The 21516-nt window shown below is 44.5% G+C and overlaps 1 protein-coding gene across 1 annotated transcript in view; it reads right to left on the reverse strand.

Moving 5' to 3' along the window:
• Window positions 1-21516, reverse strand: part of COL6A6 (collagen type VI alpha 6 chain) — a 286317-nt gene that overhangs the window by 128708 nt on the left and 136093 nt on the right. Inside the window, exons 14-19 of the mRNA XM_040353048.1 lie at window positions 17563-17655; window positions 16000-16053; window positions 14895-14966; window positions 13414-13440; window positions 758-802; window positions 458-511 (exon numbers count right to left, since the gene is read on the reverse strand). Of these exons, the coding sequence (XP_040208982.1) occupies window positions 458-511; window positions 758-802; window positions 13414-13440; window positions 14895-14966; window positions 16000-16053; window positions 17563-17655 (345 nt within the window). The remainder of the gene's footprint in view (window positions 1-457; window positions 512-757; window positions 803-13413; window positions 13441-14894; window positions 14967-15999; window positions 16054-17562; window positions 17656-21516) is intronic.

Consider the following 21516-nt stretch of genomic DNA (forward strand, 5'->3'; position numbering starts at 1 on the left):
TCTGGGCTGCCTCTCCAGGGATTGGTGAAAACTTCATAATTATTCAGGCTGCAGCCTCTGTCCTTCCACTCACTAGATTCTGTGACTATCCAAAAAGTTCCAGAAGACAGGGGGAGGTAACAGAGCCACAGCCTTTGGAGTACTGCACAGACTCCTAACAAAATTATTCCATACTCCTCTGCTTACAAGGGAGACAAACTAAATGTACCTACAACAGTGGGGGTGCTACATCAGTGTTCCTGATAATACAATGCAACTATGTGGACAACAATTGCATTTGAATAGAAGAAGTAATAGAATAAAAGTTACATATAATATTGCAGTGCACAGATGAGTGGTTATATGACACTTCTGCCATTTTATCATTATCATAAGTATAATGTTTCCAATATGTTCCAATATATATAATGCTCATCAGAAAGATCAAACAATTGATAGCATACTAAAAACATCTTACTGCTTCTCCTCTTTCACCCATCTCTCCTTTGCTTCCTGGTTTTCCAGATGTTCCCTAAAGTAAATCAAATGAAGAACTGTGGTAAGATTATCCATGGATAGAAATATGTCTCACTGAAAGTAGGTTGTGAGACATCTATTCATTCTTGATCACTTGTCTGTACTGTCAGAACTGACCGTATACATATCTCTTAATTAGCTAAGAAATCATAGAAAAGGTCACTATGATGTCACGTTGGCACACCAGGCTATCTATATATCTCTGACAGTCAGAAATGTTCTCATCCCCTATATAATGTACCTGTTCTCCAGGAATTCCATCAAGACCATTCTCCCCTTCTTCATTCTAAAAAAGTAAAAAAAAAAAAAAAAACACCATCGTCATTTCTAAGATGTGTATTCTTCAAGAGTATTTAAAATAATTATCACAAATATTTGTTTATGGCTTTTTGGTCTATGGTAGTGGCTTCAGGACCTGGCATCATGGAGTGTTAATGCTTGTACTTTAATCTGTGTTTGCATCTAAATTTAAAGGGGGTAAAGCAAACAAGTACTTTCCCCAATCAGGGCAAAGTAACTGGTTTGCTTTAATTTTCCTTTCCCAACATATACTGACCTTTCCTTTGCTGCTTGCTGCTCCGTTCAGTGACTGCAGCCCGAGGAAATACCCGGTACTTCAGGGAATAGAGAAACAAGTGATCCTCTTCATATAACAGCATGGGCCAATCAGTGCTGCTATAAGAGGGGTCCATGGCCCCGTATAAGCTACAAGTCTCGCAAATCATAGCTTAAAGTGGAGTTCCACTCAAAAATGGAACTTCCGCTTTAAGTGATGGTGACCCCCTGACATGCCATATTTGGCATGTTATTTTCTAGGGGGCATCCAGCTCCCACTTCCTCCCGGAAGGAAGTTTACCAGCTCCCACTTCTGCCGCACCGGAAGGAAGTTTACCTCTCTCCCCTCCCTCCCTGCAATCTTCTGGCACACGTCACAGGTTCCAGAAGTTTGATAAAAAATTTCCTTCATTCCTGTTAATTATCATGAATGAAGGAAATGTTTGATCAAACTTCTGGAACTTCTGGAATCTACAAGGCTGGCTATTGCATTCAGACAGCCACTGCACCTTAAGATGATAGGATGCAGTCACTGTTCAGCTAACAATTTTCCACATGGCTCAGTCAATTTTAACCACTTAAGGATATACGTCGGCAGAATGGCACGGCTGGGCACAGTCACGTACCTGTACGTGATTGTTAAATGCCCAGCCGTGGGTCGGGGGCGCGCGCCTGTGACCTGGTCCGAAGCTCCGTGACCGCGGCAGCGGGACCCGCGGACCCGATCGCCGCAGAAGTCCCGCGATCGGTCCCCGGAGCTGAAGAACGGGGAGAGGTGTGTGTAAATACACCTTCCCCGTTCTTCACAGTTGCGCTGTCATTGACGTCACACGTCCAGCCCCGCCCCCCTACAGTTAGAAACACATATAAGGTCACACTTAACCCCTTTAGCGCTCCCCAGTGGTTAACTTCCAAACTGCAATTGTCATTTTCACAGTAAACAATGCATTTTTATAGCATTTTTTGCTGTGAAAATGACAATGGTCCCAAAAATGTGTCAAAATTGTCTGATGTGTCCGCCATAATGTAGTAAAAAAATAAATAATAAAAATGCAACAAAACTATCCCCTATTTTGTAAACGCTATACATTTTGCGCAAACCAATCGATAAACGCTTATTGCGATTTTTTTTACCAAAAATAGGTAGAAGAATACATATCGGCCTAAACTGAGGAAAAATTTTTTTTTTATATATTTTTGGGGGATATTTATTATAGCAAAAAGTAAAAAATATTGCATTTTTTCCAAAATTGTCGCTCTATTTTTGTTTATAGTGCAAAAAATAAAAACCGCAGAGGTGATCAAATACCACCAAAAGAAAGCTCTATTTGTAGAAGAAAAAGGACACCAATTTTGTTTGGGAGCCACGTCGCACGACCGCGAAATTGTCAGTTAAAATGACGCAGTGCCGAATCGCAAAAAGGGGCCTGGTCCTTTACCTGCATTTTGGTCTGGGTCTTAAGTGGTTAAATATACTTTTGAATGCGGTGGTGCCAATATTTGAGCTGTGTATGGCTAGCTTAAATTGGAACTAAGCCCAGCTGATTTAACTTTTTCCCAAAACAGTTATATTCAAGGTATGCCTTGATTTATAACGGTTTTACTAGTGTGCTTATCTTAGTTCCCAACTGAACTGTCAAGCCATGAAATGGCTGATGTCAAAGCTGATCACATGTGCAGCACCATATGGCAACTGCAGATCAAACAAAGGCCAAGATGACAACTTCCTTGGTTGTAAGGCTTAATGTACACAGGACGTTTTAAACCTCCCCTGAACGATTTAACTTGACAGATAGTAAATGATGTTTAAAAACTTCTGTTTTGGCGCGTTTAGCCATGTTTGTGTTTACTGTAGGAGTTTTTTTTTAGAAAGTCAAAAACGTATCTCCAGTAAAAACACCTGTAAATGAAACGCGACTAAACGCGAGTTTACAAGCTGTTACAGGCATTTGGCATTTCAAATGCCTCTGAACATTCGCCCTGAACGCATTATTTTGCTTTCTAAAAATTACTTCTAAACTCAACTGCCTAGAAACTACTATAAACTACCCTGTGTACATGTACTTATAATATAACATAGAGGAGAGTTCAGGGCAGTTAAAAAAAACACCCAACTGCTCCTAAACGTTCGTTTTCCAGCAGCAGTTGTATGTGAAATATTAGGGATAGGAAGGTTTAGTTCCACCCATCTACATGAGACCTAAAGACAGCAAAGAGAGGAGCTATAAAAAACTGTGGCCCGGATTCACAAAGCACTTGCGCCAATGTATTTCCAGATATGCCGCGTAAGTGCAAATATGCGCCGTCGTATCTGTGCGCCGGACCCACAAACTAAGATACGCCTAAAAACAGGCTTCAACCCGCCGACGTAACTTGCCTACGCCGGCGTAGTGTAGGCGCACATTTAGGCTGGACGCTCCCATTGTTTAGCCATTCAAATATGCAAACGAGGGCAATTCACAAACCTAAGTGCGCCCGACGCAGGCTACGCGATGTGCGCGTAAGTTGTACGTCCGGCGTAAAGTTAAGCCCCATAAAGCAGGTGTAACTCAGCTGCAGACATGCAAAGGTCTGCACCAGGGAACTCAAGCCAGCGTATTTTACGTTGTTTACGTTGGACGTGTGTCTGGCTGGGCGTAGGTTACGTTCATGGCGTACGCAGTGATCCGGCGTATCTTAGGCAGTTGTTCTGACGTGGTTGTGAGAATGCGCAGAGGGATGCGCCCACGTCCCGGCGCATGCGCAATTCATGACCCCAGATGATGTGTGAATAACACGAAACGCCGTCGGGTCGCCTCCACTGCCGCCTCATACTATAGAATATGCGAGTTTTATCCAGATACATGTGAGTGCACTTGCTATCTTTTTACAATAAATACCCAGTTTTATACCGGTTTACACTATGTGGCCCTTCTCTTTCCATTTTCTTTCAACTATTTAACCCCTTGCTGAGCTGCAAAGATCCAAGGTTATCCATTTATGATCATACACCGATTGATTACTTCTAGCAAGTTTCTTGGTGATTGCTACTTTGTGTACCCTGTCTGGTACTTGAAGCTTGTTATGACTTGATTGACGTACGTCATTTCAGGTCCACCATCTTCGGTAAGCCTCCATTTACTACCACTGGTGGCGGTGATCACTCACTACACAATTTGTCTCGATGGGATTCTAATCAAGTTCCCTCATTTTGCACGTGGTGTCTACAGATATATGGACTTTGTGTTTACAACCATTGGACTTTATCTTTCACGAGAACTTTTTTATTGCATTTGTTACTTTATTTATGTTCCCATTGTTCCCATGAGGAACTACCATTATAGATATTAATTTGCCATAGCGCTACACAATTTTGTTTCTGTTTGTTCCAGCTAATGTGTCTTTGTTAGCAGTGTGAGCAGCTGGTCTTATTAATTAGTGTGTTTTAAGCAGCGCAGTATAATCACCTTTTTTTGCATGCGCAATTCATGATACGTATCTGTCTGGGGCTCGGACCATCATTTGCATGGGGTCATGCCTCATTTGCATGGCTCATGCCCACTTCCACCTACGCCGACTTACGCCTTCGAAACCCAGCGCAGTTTTGGGAGCAGTGGCTTTGTGAATTCCATGCTTGCCTCTCTGCGCTGTGTCGGTGTAGCGTATTTTATTTGCGCTACGGCGGCGTAATGTGCGCCCGCTCTGTGAATCCGGGCCAGTTTGTCTAGGGCGTCAGGAAATATAAATCTTGCTCTGAAGTACTTGAGATATGAAGCAGTGAGTAGACAATTTACCTACCCATGTATGTTCACAAATTAAATGCAGCTTTGTAGTAAACTGAAACATTTATCTTGTCTTTCTCGATCCACATAGTAATAAAAAGACTTAAAAAATCATGCAAAGGGAAAAAAATAAAAACAGTTCACTAAAACACAGCCCAGCAAGTTTTATTTCTACTGAGATTGTAATTATCATTACTGTCTTGGCAATACAAATACAACATCTTTCGTTTATTGCCAGAAGTCTCTTGTTTCATAATAAATAACTGGGCTGTGTAATAAATTGGATCATAATTTGTGAATTTAAACTGTCTATATACAGACAAGTTTTCCTCCCTTCAAAATGAAAGATTTGATATTTAACCATTCTACAAGCAGTTACCGATTGCACATAATGGGGATGATTTATAGAAGTAGCAAAATATTCACTCCAGTCATCCAATATTATGCAAGGGAAATGCCTTTTTTTTTATTTCTCTGCAAATAATTGGTTATTTTAATTGAATGCATTTACCCAGGGCTTTTTTTGGTGCTGGAACCATGACCCCCCCCCCCCAAATCCCCTCCCCTACACACACCCTCCAAATCACATCAAATAGTAGGTGTGGTCAGACAAATTCCACGAACAGTAGGAGGCTCTTAAATACCAATATTGCATTACATACAGCGTGCAGAGTTCAGGGGGGTAACACACAGAGTGCATCACTTGTAAACATAGAAACCGGACTTCTGTGTTTACAAGTGATTGTGGTGAGCAGGCACTAAAGGGTCTGAGCCAGAGGTGGTGGAACTGAAATCCACCAAGTTCCACCTGAAAAAAAGCCCTGCATTTACCACAGAATACTGTACAAGCATTTCGCATTTTTAAATCTAGTACCTTACACTACATGCTTATTTCCATGAAACTGGCATCACTTTGCAATGGACAAAAAAATAAAAAATAAAAGGCTAGTTGTGATTGCTGCAGTGTGCAGAACCCTTTTCACCACGTTCACTTCACATACACGATTTGGGTTGCTCATTAGGTGTTAGTTACTGTCACATGTTTCTTTGCTCAACATTTTGTTTTTGAAGGGCGACCCTTCACCTGCGCAGACAAGGCCACTAAACATTGGGCTAGTATACAGTCAGTGGCATATCCACGGTATGGCAGCCATGGTACGTGCCATGGGCGCAATGGGGGGGTGGGCGCCAAAAAAACCTGCCAAAAAACGCCCAAAAAAATCCCACCCGTCCTCCTGCGGCTGCGGCTGCCTCCCGCACTATAGCCCCGGCACAGCACTTCATCTGAAAATACTTCTACTTAGCTGCTTGGCAGCATGGAGTGTGACAGGCGCCCCCCCCGCCCCCCATGCTTGTTGACGAATGTGACCGGCCACTCGGCCAGATCGTCATTCGGTTAACTGGAGGAGGCTCCGCCTAAACCTCCGCCTACCCTCCTCTGCGCGCCCTCATCTTTCCCCCCTAGCGAGCGGGTCGGTGAGTGACGTCACCCGTCACGTGAGGTTTCTTCTGAGGAGGACAGATAGGAGACCTGCACCATTAGGGGAACCCCCCAGGAAGCAGCACTGCAGCAGCAGCCAGGCCAGGTACCGTACTATAATCAGTGATGTGAAGTCACAACGTACCTAATCTACATATCATGTGCATTTATGAAGTTGTGCCAAGTTCCAACTGCCAGTGCCAAGCAGCCAATCAAATATAATGCTTGCTTGCTCAATATGGATTAAATAAATAGTAATTATGCAAAGCCATAGATATCATAAAGTGATTTGTGCAAGTAGTACCTGCTGTTGCACAAATCACTTTATTTATGATATCTATGGCTTTGTATAATTACTATTTATTTTATCCATTTTGAGCAAGCAAGCATTATATTTGATTGGCTGCTTGCTTCTGTTTGGGCATGTGCCTGGCACATGGTGACTTGGGCTACTTTGACACTGGGGCGTTGTGCCGTTGGCAGTAAAGTGCCACTATTTTAGCAGCACTTTACTGTCGTTTTTGCGGCGCCAATCGGCCGCTAGCGGGGCGCCTCAAATACTTTTTTTAGCGTCCTGCCAGCACACTGCTAGCGGCCCAAAAGGGTTAAAACCATCTGCAAAGTGCCGCTGCAGCGGAATTTTGCTGGCTGTTCAGCGCCGCTGCCCATTGATTTCAATGGGCAGGGGCGCTTTGGAAGCAGTGTGTACACCGTTCCTACAGGACCTCAAAGATGCGGCTAGCAGGACTTTTTTGAGCATCCTGCCAGCGCACTGCTCCAGTGTGAAAGCCCTCTGGCTTTCGCATTGGAGTGAGAAAAGAGGCTCTTTCAGGGCGCTTTGCAGGCGCTATTTTGTAGCGCCTGCAAAGCGTCTCAGTGTGAAAGTAACCTAAGACCCCTTTCACACTGAGGCGCTTTGCAGGCGCTATAACGATAAAAATAGCACCTGCTTAGTGACCTGAAAGAGTGGATCCATTCACTCCAGTGTGAAAGCCCAAGTGCTTTCACACTGGAGCAGTGCGCTGGCAGGACATTAAAAAATGTCCTGAAAGCAGCATCTTTGAGGCGCTGTAGGAGCGGCTCCTAAGGTGCCCCTGCCCATTGAAATCAAAGCAGCGCTTTGCAGGCGGTTTTTTTAACCCTTTCTCGGCCGCAAGCAGTGGGGGGGGGCTTAAATAGCTGCCCTTTTTTTGTCGATGTCCCTGCCCCAGTGTGAAAAGGGGCCTTAAAGTCATCATGATGTGCGTGTGTGCTAAGACAGGGCCGCTGGTGATCCCCCTCTCCCCTTGTACAGTGTCAGAGGCACTGGCGCAGCATTGGCGGAGGACTGTATCCATTACAAGGAAACATCCCCTGCACTGCTGCGTGTCCCTGATCATCACAGTGCCACTGCCAGTGAGTGTGACCTGTATGTGTACCACTGCGCGCAGTCACTGTCTCTGATGTTCCGTTCCGCTCTGTCTTTCTGCTCAGTGCTGTGCCAGTACACCGCACGATTCCTCTGCATTTATGGGTGCTGATATTACTACAATTATGGGTGCTGATAAGGCCGCAATTGTGGGTGCTGGTATTACAGTATTTATGGGTGCTGGTATTACTATATTTATGGGTGCTGGTATTACTGCATTTATGGGTGCTGGTATTACTGCATTTATGGGTGCTGGTATTACTGCATTTATGGGTGCTGGTAAGGCTGCTTTTATGGTTGATGATATTACTGCATTTATGGGTGCTGGTAAGGCCGTATTTATGGGTGCTGGTAAGGCCGTATTTATGGGTGCTGATATAACTGCATTTATGGGTGCTGATATTACTGTATATATGGGTGCTGGTAAGGCCGCGTTTATGGGTGCTGATATTACTGTATTTATGAGTGCTGGTAAAGGCTGCATTTATGGGTGCTTATATTACTGTATTTATGAGTGCTGGTAAAGGCTGCATTTATGGGTGCTTATATTACTTTATTTATGGGTGCTGATATTACTTTATTTATGGGTGCTGGTAAAGGCTGCATTTATGGGTGCTGATATTACTGTATTTATGAGTGCTGGTAAAGGCTGCATTTATGGGTGCTTATATTACTTTATTTATGGGTGCTGATATTACTGTATTTATGGGTGCTGGTAAGGCCGCGTTTATGGGTGCTGATATTACTGTATTTATGAGTGCTGGTAAAGGCCGCATTTATGGGTGCTGGTAAGGCCACATTTATGGGTGCTGGTAAGGCCGCATTTATGGGTGCTGGTAAGGCCGCATTTATGGGTGCTGGTAAGGCCACATTTATGGGTGCTGGTAAGGCCACATTTATGGGTGCTGGTAAGGCCGCATTTATGGGTGCTGGTAAGGCCACATTTATGGGTGCTGGTAAGGCCACATTTATGGGTGCTGGTAAGGCCGCATTTATGGGTGCTGGTAAGGCCACATTTATGGGTGCTGGTAAGGCCGCATTTATGGGTGCTGGTGAAGGCCGCATTTATGGATGCTGATATTACTGCATTTATGGGTGCTGGTAAGGCCATATTTATGGGTGCTGGTAAGGCCGTATTTATGGGTGCTGATATAACTGCATTTATGGGTGCTGATATTACTGTATATATGGGTGCTGGTAAGGCCGCGTTTATGGGTGCTGATATTACTGTATTTATGAGTGCTGGTAAAGGCTGCATTTATGGGTGCTGATATTACTTTATTTATGGGTGCTGATATTACTTTATTTATGGGTGCTGATATTACTTTATTTATGGGTGCTGGTAAAGGCTGCATTTATGGGTGCTGATATTACTGTATTTATGAGTGCTGGTAAAGGCTGCATTTATGGGTGCTGATATTACTGTATTTATGGGTGCTGATATTACTGTATTTATGGGTGCTGATATTACTGTATTTATGGGTGCTGGTAAGGCCGCGTTTATGGGTGCTGATATTACTGTATTTATGAGTGCTGGTAAAGGCCGCATTTATGGGTGCTGGTAAGGCCACATTTATGGGTGCTGGTAAGGCCGCATTTATGGGTGCTGGTAAGGCCGCATTTATGGGTGCTGGTAAGGCCGCATTTATGGGTGCTGGTAAGGCCACATTAATGGGTGCTGGTAAGGCCGCATTTATGGGTGCTGGTGAAGGCCGCATTTATGGATGCTGATATTACTGCATTTATGGGTGCTGATATTACTGCACTCATGTGTGCTGGTAAGGCCGCATTTATGTTTTGACAGGGGCGCAATTTCAGTGCTTGCCATAGGCGCCATTTTCACTAGATACGCCTCTGTATACAGTGCAAGCGTTGGCAGGACACACATACATCATGAACTACAGAACGCAACATTCCTACTTAGGCCGCCAGACTTCTCGTCCCAGTACGCCCTGGGGCTCTGGTCCACAGGTTTGTGCTTAGAACAGATGGGCACCCAAGCATTGGTTACCTGGTCAGTCACCTCCTGGCTCACCTCGGTTGCCACGCATTCTTTTGAGTTTTCAAAATTTCCACTCAACAGCGTTCAACGCTTCTGAACGCAAAATGGCTTCTTCACTGCGCCTGCCATATCTTTCTCGTTCCTTCTTAAAGGGTCACTAAAGGAAATATTTTTTTTAGCTAAATAGCTTCCTTTACCTTACTGCAGTTCTGGTTTCATGTCCTCATTGTTTTTGCTTTGATGTTGCTGTAATTCCTCTCTGTTCTGGACACTTCCTGGTTGTCTGTTTCCTGATAACCACAGTACTGGGAGATTTCTCACCGTGGTCACTAATCAAGGAGGTGTGATTACTGTGTGTCTAAAACTCCTCAGCACCAATCCAGTTTCGTTTTACAAACACTCACTGCCCTCTATTGGCTCTCTGGCTCTGTACATCAGAGAACCAGGAAACAACAGCAAAAACGAAACTAAACTGTAGGTACATTATATGATTGTTTTTTTTATCTATTTTTAATCATTTTTTAAAGGAATAAGTTAACTATTATGTCTATATACCCTGTAAACAGTCATTTCAGCTAAAAAATGTTTTTCCTTTAGTGACCCTTTAACTATTCTTGTGTATGCAACTCTTCTCTTCAGTTCTTATCTTTGCGACTCTTCCTAACACATACTTCCGCCCCTCTCTCACCCTCTGCGGGTTCAGAGCATGGCTGCACTAACACCCTGAGGGGATCGACCATCCCCAAACTTGCTGTGGAACCGTGGCATAGAAGGCCTCACCACAGTCGGGGGGACAACTCCGCTCACCCATCTTAGCCTGATTCGAATCCCGGTCGTATCTGCGACACCGCAATTCTGATCCCCGACACGATTCGACACATCCTGTCTTACACATACACCACAAGCTTCCGCAGCTTGGCCTCCCTCTTGAGGCACCTGCCACAAGCACCCAGTCGCTACTCGTAGCACTCATGCATACATTCGCGCTCACTCGCAACTCACACAATGATTCGGTTTGCAGTTCCGACACAAATCGGCATGTTACGTTTTCATTTTACAAATATCACAACAAGCAACTAGCATGGTCTAGGGCAGGGATCCTCAAACTGCGGCCCTCCAGCTGTTGCGGAACTACAAATCCCATGAGGCATTGCAAAACTCCAACATTCACAGACATGACTAGGCATGATGGGAATTGTAGTTCCTGAACACCTGGAGGGCCGTAGTTTGAAGACCCATGGTCTAGGGTATCTCCCCACACACATTCTGATTTCTCTCCTTTCTTGCTTTCTGCCTCCCTCAGGAGGTTCCTTTTTTAACCTGGTATTGCAACTCGTCTTCCAGTGGCACACGTTCACGGCCAGTCATTCGCATGTCTGTCTTTCCTCCCTTAGGTCAGTTGAGTGCCAGCGAACTGGTGTTCCAACGTGGATTCCAGGTGTTCCCTGGCCCTCCCCTCCACCTCATACTGCTGTCCAGGGCATGCCTAACCCCACTCAGCATTTTCAGGTGGATAAGTTGGGGCGGCCTTTCCAGTCATGCGGGAAAGCAGAGATCTGCAACAATTATAACTAAGCTACCTGTATGTACAGCCAATGTGGTCTGCATCTGCATCATCTGCCACAGAGCAAATCCCAAGACTTCATGCATCCTCAAACACCCCAAACTCTTTATGACTAAACCAAGTGGACATACAGTGGTTGGGGTTCTACCTCTCCTCTCACCCATTTTCCTCACTCGCACTCTTCATGGTGTGTGAATTCACCTTTGGGTTCCACACTGGGCTCATCGCCCTGCCTCAAACCACAAACGACTGCAGTGTCACCTCAATGCAGGTGTGCTTCGCCTATAGCAGTCCCGTTTCCCCTAAGACAAGCAGGCCTGCCGGTACTTGGTTGCCCCCAGGACACACAATGCTATAGTGCCTGGCTATCAGAAGAGGGCAGACGTGAGCAGAACAAACAACAGGCTACTTGCAGTTTATCAGACTGATAGCGTGGTTCTAATATGGTCCCGGTAATAAGGCATGCTGAGTTCAGGGAATAGTCCGATATCCGATCCCGGTGATACACAGGGAATCCAACAACAAAGCGTTATACAGAATACCATCTCTGAACACACAACACATCGGACCTTGAAGCAGATGGACCACTCTGGGTGCTACTCCTGTCAGCTAAGAACAGGAAACTGAGGATATAACTTGCACAGGCTGATCAAAACTGGACACTAGAAGATTGGAAAAATGTTGCCTACCATGTTACATTCAGAGGGTAGGATGGGAATTTGGGGTAAACAACATGAAAGCATTGATCTATCCTGCCTTGTATCAATGGTTCAGGCTGCTGGTGGTGGTGTAATGGGGTGAGGGATATTTTCTTGGCACACTTTGGGCCCCTTAGTACCAATTGAGCACCATTTAAATGTCACGGCCTACCTGAGTATTGTTGCTAACTATGTCCATCCCTTTATGACTAGTGTACCCATCTTTTGATAGCTACTTCCAGTAGGATAATGCACCATGTCTCAAAGCTCAAATCGAACTGGTTTCTTGAACATGACAATGAGTTCACTGTACTCCAATGGCCCCCATAGTCACCAGATCTCAATCCAAAAGTGTACCTTTGAGAAGTGGACAAATCTGCAGCAACTGCATGATGCTATCATGTCAATATGGACCAAAATCTCTGGAATGATTCCAACACCTTGTTGAATCTATGTCACAAAGAATAAAGGCAGTTCTGAAGGCAAAAGGGGATCCAACTCTTTACTAGCAAAGTGGACCTAATAAAGTGGCCAGTGAGTGTATATCATAATTATATAAATTTTATAAACATAAAAAATATAACAGTATATACAGTGTGTATGTTATAATGTTATATACCTACAAATTACACCAATACACAGCTAAATAACTTAAAGGGGTTGTAAACCTTTGTGTTTGTTCACCTTAATGCATTAAGGGGGAAAAACACCTTCAGTGTCCGGCCCCCCAGCCCCCCGTTTTACTTACCTGAGCCCCGAATTTCCGAGGGTGCGTCTCCGCCGTCCTTCTCACCACGGAGACCTGGCTTTGATTGGATAGATTGATAGCAGCGCAGCCATTGGCTCCCGCTGCGGTCAATTAAATCCAATGACGCAGGCGCCGAGAACGGGGCCGAGTCATCCACTCGGCGTCTATGGATGCCGAGTGTATGACTCAGAAGCGCACCCGCAAGGTAACCCCCTTGGGAGAGCGCTTCTCCCAGGGGGTTATCTAATGTGGGGAGGAGCCATGAGAGCTGCCGAGGGCCCCCAGAAGGGAGAATCAGGGCCACTCTGTGCAAAACGAGCAGCGAGCTGCACAGTGGAGGTAATTATGACATGTTTGTTATTTTCCTTTTTTTTTTTAAACAAAGCTTTAGTATCACTTTAAAGCTGAAAGCATGAAGGCAAAGAGCCTCTGTTGTGCTCTCTGTTTAGGAGCTAAATGAAGGTTTGTAACGCTAGGATCATGGGGATATAAATTAAGTATACACAAATTATAAGGAAAATATAAAAGAGTTTAAACAATTTTATAAAATAGCAAAAACTGAAACTTTATAACAAATGAATACATATTTGATTTTTTGTTTTTCGATACAAAGACACTGAAAAAAAGCATTGATGGCAAATCAAAGGTTTGAAAATTTTAAATGTAAAATTAAATACATACTGTTTCTCCCGGCAGCCCTCTGTTTCCCTGTAAATGAAAAACAAAGCATTATTCACAAAAACACATTTATCAGCTTAAATAATATTAAACTGTTGCTTTTAGAAAAGGACTAATTTATTACTTAGGTTACAATGAAAGTCATTTTAGCTTATTTTGCACGGTGGTATAAAAGAGCAAAAGACTGGAATGGTAGTTGACACAGGCCACCGGAGAGGTGCATATCATATATCTTCTATTGTAGAGAAATGGCATTTTCGATTATTTTGGCAACTTACCTGTATGCTAAATCATTATACTGTATAACAGTTGTTACTCATTTTAGTCTTGTCAACAGTTTATGTACTTTAAAAGTGTATACTGTGTTTTATTTTAAAGGAAACATTTACTGAATAAAATAGGGATTACAATTGCTCACCTCTCCATTTAAAAATGCTAGATGCCTGGCTAACTCTGGCTTTCATACTTTGTGAGTAATGCCCATTCTAATCCACAGGCTATCAGTAAGAAAAGCTTTGTAAGTCAGATGGTAATTATACAGGGCCAGATTCTCAAAAGAGATACGACGGCGTATCTCCAGATACGCCGTCGTATCTCTGAGTCTGGCCGGTCGTATCTATGCGCCTGATTCTTAGAATCAGTTACGCATAGATTTCTATTAGATAAGTCTCTTACGCCGTCGGATCGTAACTGCATATTTACGCTGGCCGCTAGGGGCGTGTACGCTGATTTACGCGTCGAAATATGTAAATCAGCTAGATACGCGAATTCACGAACGTACGCCCGGCCGACGCAGTACAGATACGCCGTTTACGTTAGGCTTTTCCCGGCGTAAGTTACCCCTGCTATATGGTGGCGTAAGTGCGGCGTACCAATGTTAAGTATGGCCATCGTTCCCGCAACGAAATTTTAAAATTTTACGTTGTTTGCGTAACTTGTCCGTGAATGGGGCTGGACGTAATTTACGTTCAGGTCAAAACCAATACGTCCTTGCGGCGTATTAGGAGCAATGCACACTGGGAGATTTCCACGGACGGCGCATGCGCCGTTCGTGAAAAACGTCAATCACGTCGGGTCACAGAACATTTACATAAAACACGCCCCCCTGTTCCAAATTTGAATTAGGCAGGCTTACGCCGGCCTATTTACGCTACGCCGCCGCAACTTACGGAGCAAGTGCTTTGAGAATACAGCACTTGCCCAGCTAAGTTGCGGAGGCGTAACGTAAATAGGTTACATTACGCCCGCACAAAGTTACGCCAAACTACGAGAATCTGGCCCAAGGTGTTCATTTTGATTCAACAAATAAAAATTCAAATGCTAACATGTGATACTGCTTAATATGGCACTGAGTAAATTATACTGCAGCTTAATGAGTCTTATTTTTTTTTAGTCCTGTCCTATATTGCAAAGCTTTTAGAAGACAAGTAGATTGTTAAAAAAAAAAGCAAATGTGGTGTGAAGGGGTAACACTTAAGACATACCTTAGAACCTCTGATTCCCGCACATCCTTTATCACCAGGTTCTCCTGTAGGGCCAGGTATTCCTCTTGCACCCTAATAAAAACAAACACTTTGAATGAAGTTGCTTCCCTTTAAACAAATACTGCATTATTAAAGCGGAGGTCCACCCGAAATGTTTTTTTTAAAGCCAGAAGCTATAAATACGGCAACCTGTCCAGCGCACCCACGATGTCGGCAGACAAGGCTGAGCAATTGCTCAGTCCTCGGATGCTGCCGCCGCCATGCTCGGTGAGGAATCAGGAAGTGAAGCCTTGCGTGAGGCGTGCCGTCACTGGTCCCTGTTCTCTCCTGGGACCAGTATGTTTTCCAGGAGACAGCAGGGGGGGACGGGAAGTGGGCTAGACGGGAGTCTATACCCGGAAGTGGGTGAAAAAACCTGTCTTAGACGGGTATCTGAAACCCCCTCCCCTGAAAGGTGCCAAATGTGACACCGGAGGGGGAAGGTTCCGAACAGTGGAAGTTCCATTTTTGGGTGGAACTTTGCTTTAACACTGATATATGTATTTGAGAGTATGAGACCCACACTGTATTAATGTATTTTGCTTTAAAAATGTGCTTCAGGCAAGTATTTAAGTAGGTCTACTGTTCGCTCACCTAGTTCACCTAATCAATTTCCAGTATTTATAAGTGTTTTTCTAAACAGAATCTATATGGACCTGGTATTCTTTGAATGAGTTGGTCTTTGTTTCAGACGATCACAGTGCAGAAGAGAAGTGTTAGCCAAGTTTTGTTTTTCTAATGTGACGTTATTTGTATCATTTGCACTGACCAGAAACTGACCTACAATTTCAAACCTTATGCCTCGTACACACGACCGTGCAAAAGTCCGCCATGAGTCTGTCGGAAGTCCGACAGAAAGAAAGAGAACAGGTTCTCTATCTAAGGTCTGTCAGACAAAAAAAGTCAGATGGAGGCTGCGCACGGCCGGACTTTCCGAGAAAAAAAGTCTGTCTGACTTTTTCTCTGAAAGTCCGGTCGTGTGTACGAGGCATAAGTGTTATTTTACTATAGCACTGCATTCCGCGAAATAAAATAAAATAAAATATGACTTAGAAGAGATACTCACATCTTCCCCTTCTTCCCCAGAATGTCCTGGAACTCCCCTTCGCCCAGGTAGCCCCTGGAAATAAATCAGAAGTTATAATTTAGATGATAAATGTATATCATAGAAAAATATTTTTAAATTAAAATGAACACATTTGTAAAGTTTTTTGTACAAATAAAATGTATGCATGGCCAAATCATTTATTTTTAAAGAGAGAGTAGGGAAGAATTGAACTCCCTTTTAGGTTATTTTTAACCTGATATCACCTGTTTGTGTTCTGCCACAGCAGCCAGGTAATGATACCACTGAAACCTGAAGTGACAAAATGCTTGTCGCTTCCAGCTTCATTTAATGCAGGGACAATTAGTGAACAGATTCTTGCTGATTGTTCTCCACTCCCCACTCTGACACTGATGGGACCAGGATAGGCAGCAAAGCCCATGATACATGGCCGGGGGAGCATGGTGCCGCACCTGTGGAAGTGATAAGGTGGATCGACAGTGGCCTGAATTACTTCCACTAGAAAGCTGACAGTCAGCTTAAGAAATATGCACACACTTATGGCTGCCATAGCATCCTGAAGTGTGTGCAGATGCTGCTGCTGCACACTTAGGGCTAGATTCAGCAAGAATTAACACCGGCGTATCTATAGATACGCCGCGTAAATTCAAAGCTGCGCCGGCGTATCTTCTTTCTGTATTCAGAAAGCAAGATACGCCAAAATTAGGCTAAGATCCGACTGGCGTAAGTCAGTATCTTAGGGTGCATATTTACGCTGGCCGCTAGGTGGCGCTTCCGTAGTTTTCAGCGTAGAATATGCAAATGACCTAGATACGCCGATTCACAAACGTACGTGCGCCCGGGGGAATTTTTTACGTAGTTTGCGTAAGGCTTTTTCTGGCGTAATGTTGCTCCTGCTTTTATGAGGCGTACGCAATGTTAAGTATGGACGTCGTTCCCGCGTCTAATTTTGAATTTTTTACATTGTTTGCGTAAGTCGTTCGCGAATACTGCTGGACGTAATTTACGATCACGTCGAAAGCAATGATGATTTGCGGCGGAATTTCGAGCATGCGCACTGAGATTCTTTCACGAACGGCGCAGGGGTCAACAATAATTTAAATAAAACACGCCCACATCATCTCCATTTGAATTAGGCGGGCTTACGCCGGCCCACGCAAGTTCTTTATGAATACGGAACTTTCGCCCTAATTTACGGTGGCGTAACGTATCGGAGATACGTTACGCCTGCACTAAATTGCGCAGGGCTATCTGAATCTAGCCCATAATCCGTAGGTTGGTGACTGCAAAGATTGATTGTTCACTGTTAAAGTTGATTTTCAAATTACAAAGTAAATGTTTGTTACCAAATATTCTGCTTTTGTTATGTCCCGTGCACATGGTTGGGTCATCAAAGTGAATACAGCTTTTCTTAACTTATAATTCATTCATATTAATATGTGAGTTCCCTACTGTGTTATAAACCATCTCAATACATAATGTTTACATATAATCTTCTACATTAGATTCATAATGTTCCAGTAATATAAAGCATAATTGAAACATTAAAACAAAATTCAGTACCGGTTTTCCACGTGCTCCAAATCGTCCAGGACTACCCCTTTCTCCAGTGCATTTACAAAACAAACAGCAACATGTCTTCTCAACAACATTGGACTGCAATAGAAAAGTGCAATGTAATTATGATATTTTCATAACATGTGTTAAATTAATAGAGATTACAAACTAGATTATGTATAATATTGGTACTACCGTAGACTCAAAGGGCCAGATTCACATAGGTTGGCGGATCTTTAGATCCGCGTAACCTATCTGATTTAAGATCCGCCGCCGCAAGTTTTTGAGGCAAGTGGTTAAATCACAATGCACTTACCTCAAAACTTGCGGTGGCGTATCGTAAATCCCCCGGCGGAATTAAAATTCTGCGGCTAGGGGGAGTGTACTATTCAAATCAGGCGCGTCCCCGCGCCGATCAAACAGCGCATGCGCCGTCCGGAAATTTTCCCAGCGTGCATTGCTCCAAATGACGTCGCAAGGACGTCATTGGTTTCGACGTTTACGTAAATTACGTCCATCCGTATTCGCGAACGACTTACGTAAACAATATAAAAAATTCAAATTTCGTCGCGGGAACGACGGCCATACTTAACATTGGCTGTGCCTCATAGACCCAGGGGTAACTATACGCCGGAAAAAGCCGAACGCAAACGACGTAAAAAAAAACGGGCGTTACACCTGTCGGATCTTAGGAATATCTATGCGTAACTGATTCTCTGAATCAGTCGCATAGATACGACCGGCAGAACTCAGAGATACGACGGCGTATCAGGAGATACACCGTCGTATCTCTTTGAGAATCTGGCCCAAAAAATTCTACTCCTTTTTTCTCAAAAAAACTCCACTCCTTTGGTCTTTGCAGCTGTACTCTTCGCTGGTTCTTATCTTACCTATCCCGCCACACCTCACTTACAAATCTACTTCCTCTTCTCCTTTTCATTTCTCTATCGGAGTCCCCAATGTTCTGTTCTTGGACCTCTCCTATTCTCAAATTCTACACCTCCTCTCTGGGTTAGTTAATAGCTTCCCATAGCTTTCAATACCATTTCCACGCTGTTGATACTCAAATCCATTGGTGGTGCCTTCCATAAGGGCACCCGGCTACTGAATAGGGGGTGGCAGCGGCGGCCATGTATAGATTCATGCTATGCATTAATCTATACATTGGTCATAGAGGGGGTGGCTGGAGAGAGGGGGTGGTGCCCTTATGGAACGTACCACCACTGGATTTGAGTATCATCAGCGTGGAAATGAAAGCCATAAGAGGTTTTTAACTGACCAAGAGAGGAGGTGTAGATCGAGAATAGGAGAGGTCCAAGAACAGAATTACAGTGGCGGGGGGTGTTTTTGAAGCACCTGATTAGAGCCATAGGCTCTAATAGGCATCAAAAAAGGTGACCTGCGATCACCATTCTCGCTGGCCCACCCAGGTGTGTTAGAAAAGTGAAAGGAATATTCACTTTCATAACACTGAACCGTCACTCTGCCAATCAAGTGCTTGGGTCTGTTACCCGTCACCTGATTGCCTGAAACGACAGCGATGTGATTGGACGCCTATCAGGAGGAGAGGGTGGGAGGAAAGGATGCAAGGAGACGCATGGAGGACACCGCTCTCCGCCATCACCCGCTGCCCCACCGAGACAGGGTAAGTGCCGGGCAGATGGCGAGCGGGTGGGGGGTCACAGTGGCGGCATTTGATGGCACAGTGGCAGCATTTTATAGGCACAGTGGCTGTGTTTGGTGGGCACAGTGGTTGCAATTGATGGGCACAGTGACTGCGTTTGATGGCACAGTGGCTGCAATTGATGGGCACAGTGGCAGCATTTGATGGGGACAGTGGCTGCAATTGATAGGCACAGTGGCTGCAACTGATGGGCACAGTGACTGAGTTTGATGAAGCTGCAATTGATTTTTCTTTTTTTAATTTTTCAATTTGTTTGCGCCACCCCAAAAAATTAATTTGAGCACCAGCCGCCACTGCTCAAATCTATCTCTCTACCCCTTAGCTCACTCTATCAGTCTCTTCATGCATCACTATATTACTAACAGACATATCAAACTGGATGTCACACCACTTTCTCAAACTAAATCTATCCAAAACCGAGCTCATATTATCTCCTCCCCCACATGTCCCTTCCCCTAACTTCTCTGTCAAGATCAATGGACTATTATTTCAACCCCACATCCAATCAATGTCATCAACCTCTGCAACATCTCTAAAATACACCCCTTCCTAACCAATGACACCACACTTCACTAATTCACTACCTAGTCATCTCTCGCTTCAACTACTGCAACTCCCTCCTCATTGGCTTACCTTTACATCCCCCCTTCAGTCCATCATTAATGCTGCCGCCAGACTATCCCTCTCTGTCAATCCCTCCACTGGTTTCCGGTCACCAACCTAATCATTCTCCTCTTTCCTCCCAAGACCTCCTGCTCTCTTGCTCCCCTTCACCTCCTTCCATGCTTGCTCCAGAACCTCCCCATCCTCTAGAACCCCACACCCCAATCTGTCTGACTCTCCTTCCCTGTTCTTTTTTAGACAATCCCTGAAAACCCTTCTCTTCAGAGAGGCCTACTCTACCCCCAATTATGAATTGTCCTTTTTTTCCTCCGTCAGCCCATCCCACCACAATTATTACCTTTTGTATCTCTGGACTCTTCCTCTTAGATTGTAATGAGCAGGACCCTCTGATTCCTACTGTATTAAATTGTATTGTAATTGTACTGTCTGCCCTACTGCTGCGATGCGTATACTGTTCACACTATATAAATCCTGTATTATTAAAATAATAATAATAATCAAAGCCACATTATGATAAAACTTTCTTTACTGCTTACAATCTGCAACCAGCTACCCCTGTCAGCCCATGCTGTAATGCCTTGTACAGACGAGCAAACATGTACGATGAAACCGGTCCGCCGGACCGTTTTCACCGTACATGTCTGCCCGGGGATTTCTGTATGATGGCTGTACTCACCATCATACAGAAATCCGCGCGTAAACAATACGCGGGGCGTGGCCGCGCCGTCGCCGCGACGATGACGCGGCGACGTGGGCGGCCCTGCCAGTTCAATGCTTCCACGCATGCGTCAAAGTCATTCGACGCATGCGAGGGATGGCGGGCGCTCGGACATGTACGGTAGGTCTGTACAGATGACCGAACATGTCCGAGCGGACAGGATTCCAGCGGGCTGTTTCTAAACAAGTTTGGAAATATTTGCCCGCTGGAAAAAGGCTCGGCAGGCAAATGTACGCTGGAATCCTGTCCGCTCGGGCCTACACACAACCGAACATGTCTGCTGAAACTGGTCCGCGGACCAGTTTCAGCAGACATGTTCGGTCGTGTGTACGGGGCCTTAGTATCAATGTTAGGTGTGACAAAGTGGCAGGTGGAGCTGACAGAAGTGTTTAATTGTTACTAGCGTTACATAAAACTTAGGCCGCGTACACACAGTCGATCCAAACCGATGAGAATGGTCCGACGGACCGTTTTCATCGGTTCACCGCTGAAGTGGCCTGATGGTCTGATGTGCGTACACACCATCAGTTCAAAAACCGATCCGGTCAGAACGCGGTGACGTAGAACACACGACGTGCTGAAAAAAACGAAGTTCAATGCTTCCAAGCATGCGTCGACTTGATTCTGAGAATGCGCGGGTTTTGAACTGATGCTTTTGTGTACTAACCATCGGTTTGGACCTATCGGGCAGCGGTCCATCGGTTCGATTTTAAAGCAAGTTCTAAAATTTTTGACCAAAGGACAACGGACCGATGGGCCATACACACGGTCGGTTTGGACCGATGAAACTGGACTTCAGGCCGTTTTCATCGGTTTGGACTGACCGTGTGTACGCGGCCTAAGAAGCAGCAAGGAAAAAAGAAGGATGCAAACATGTATTATTTTGCTGTATTATACAAAAGAATTCAAATTACGAATGTGAACTGGTTATAGG

Source organism: Rana temporaria, chromosome 5 (assembly GCF_905171775.1).
Source record: "Rana temporaria chromosome 5, aRanTem1.1, whole genome shotgun sequence".
NCBI lineage: Eukaryota > Metazoa > Chordata > Amphibia > Anura > Ranidae > Rana > Rana temporaria.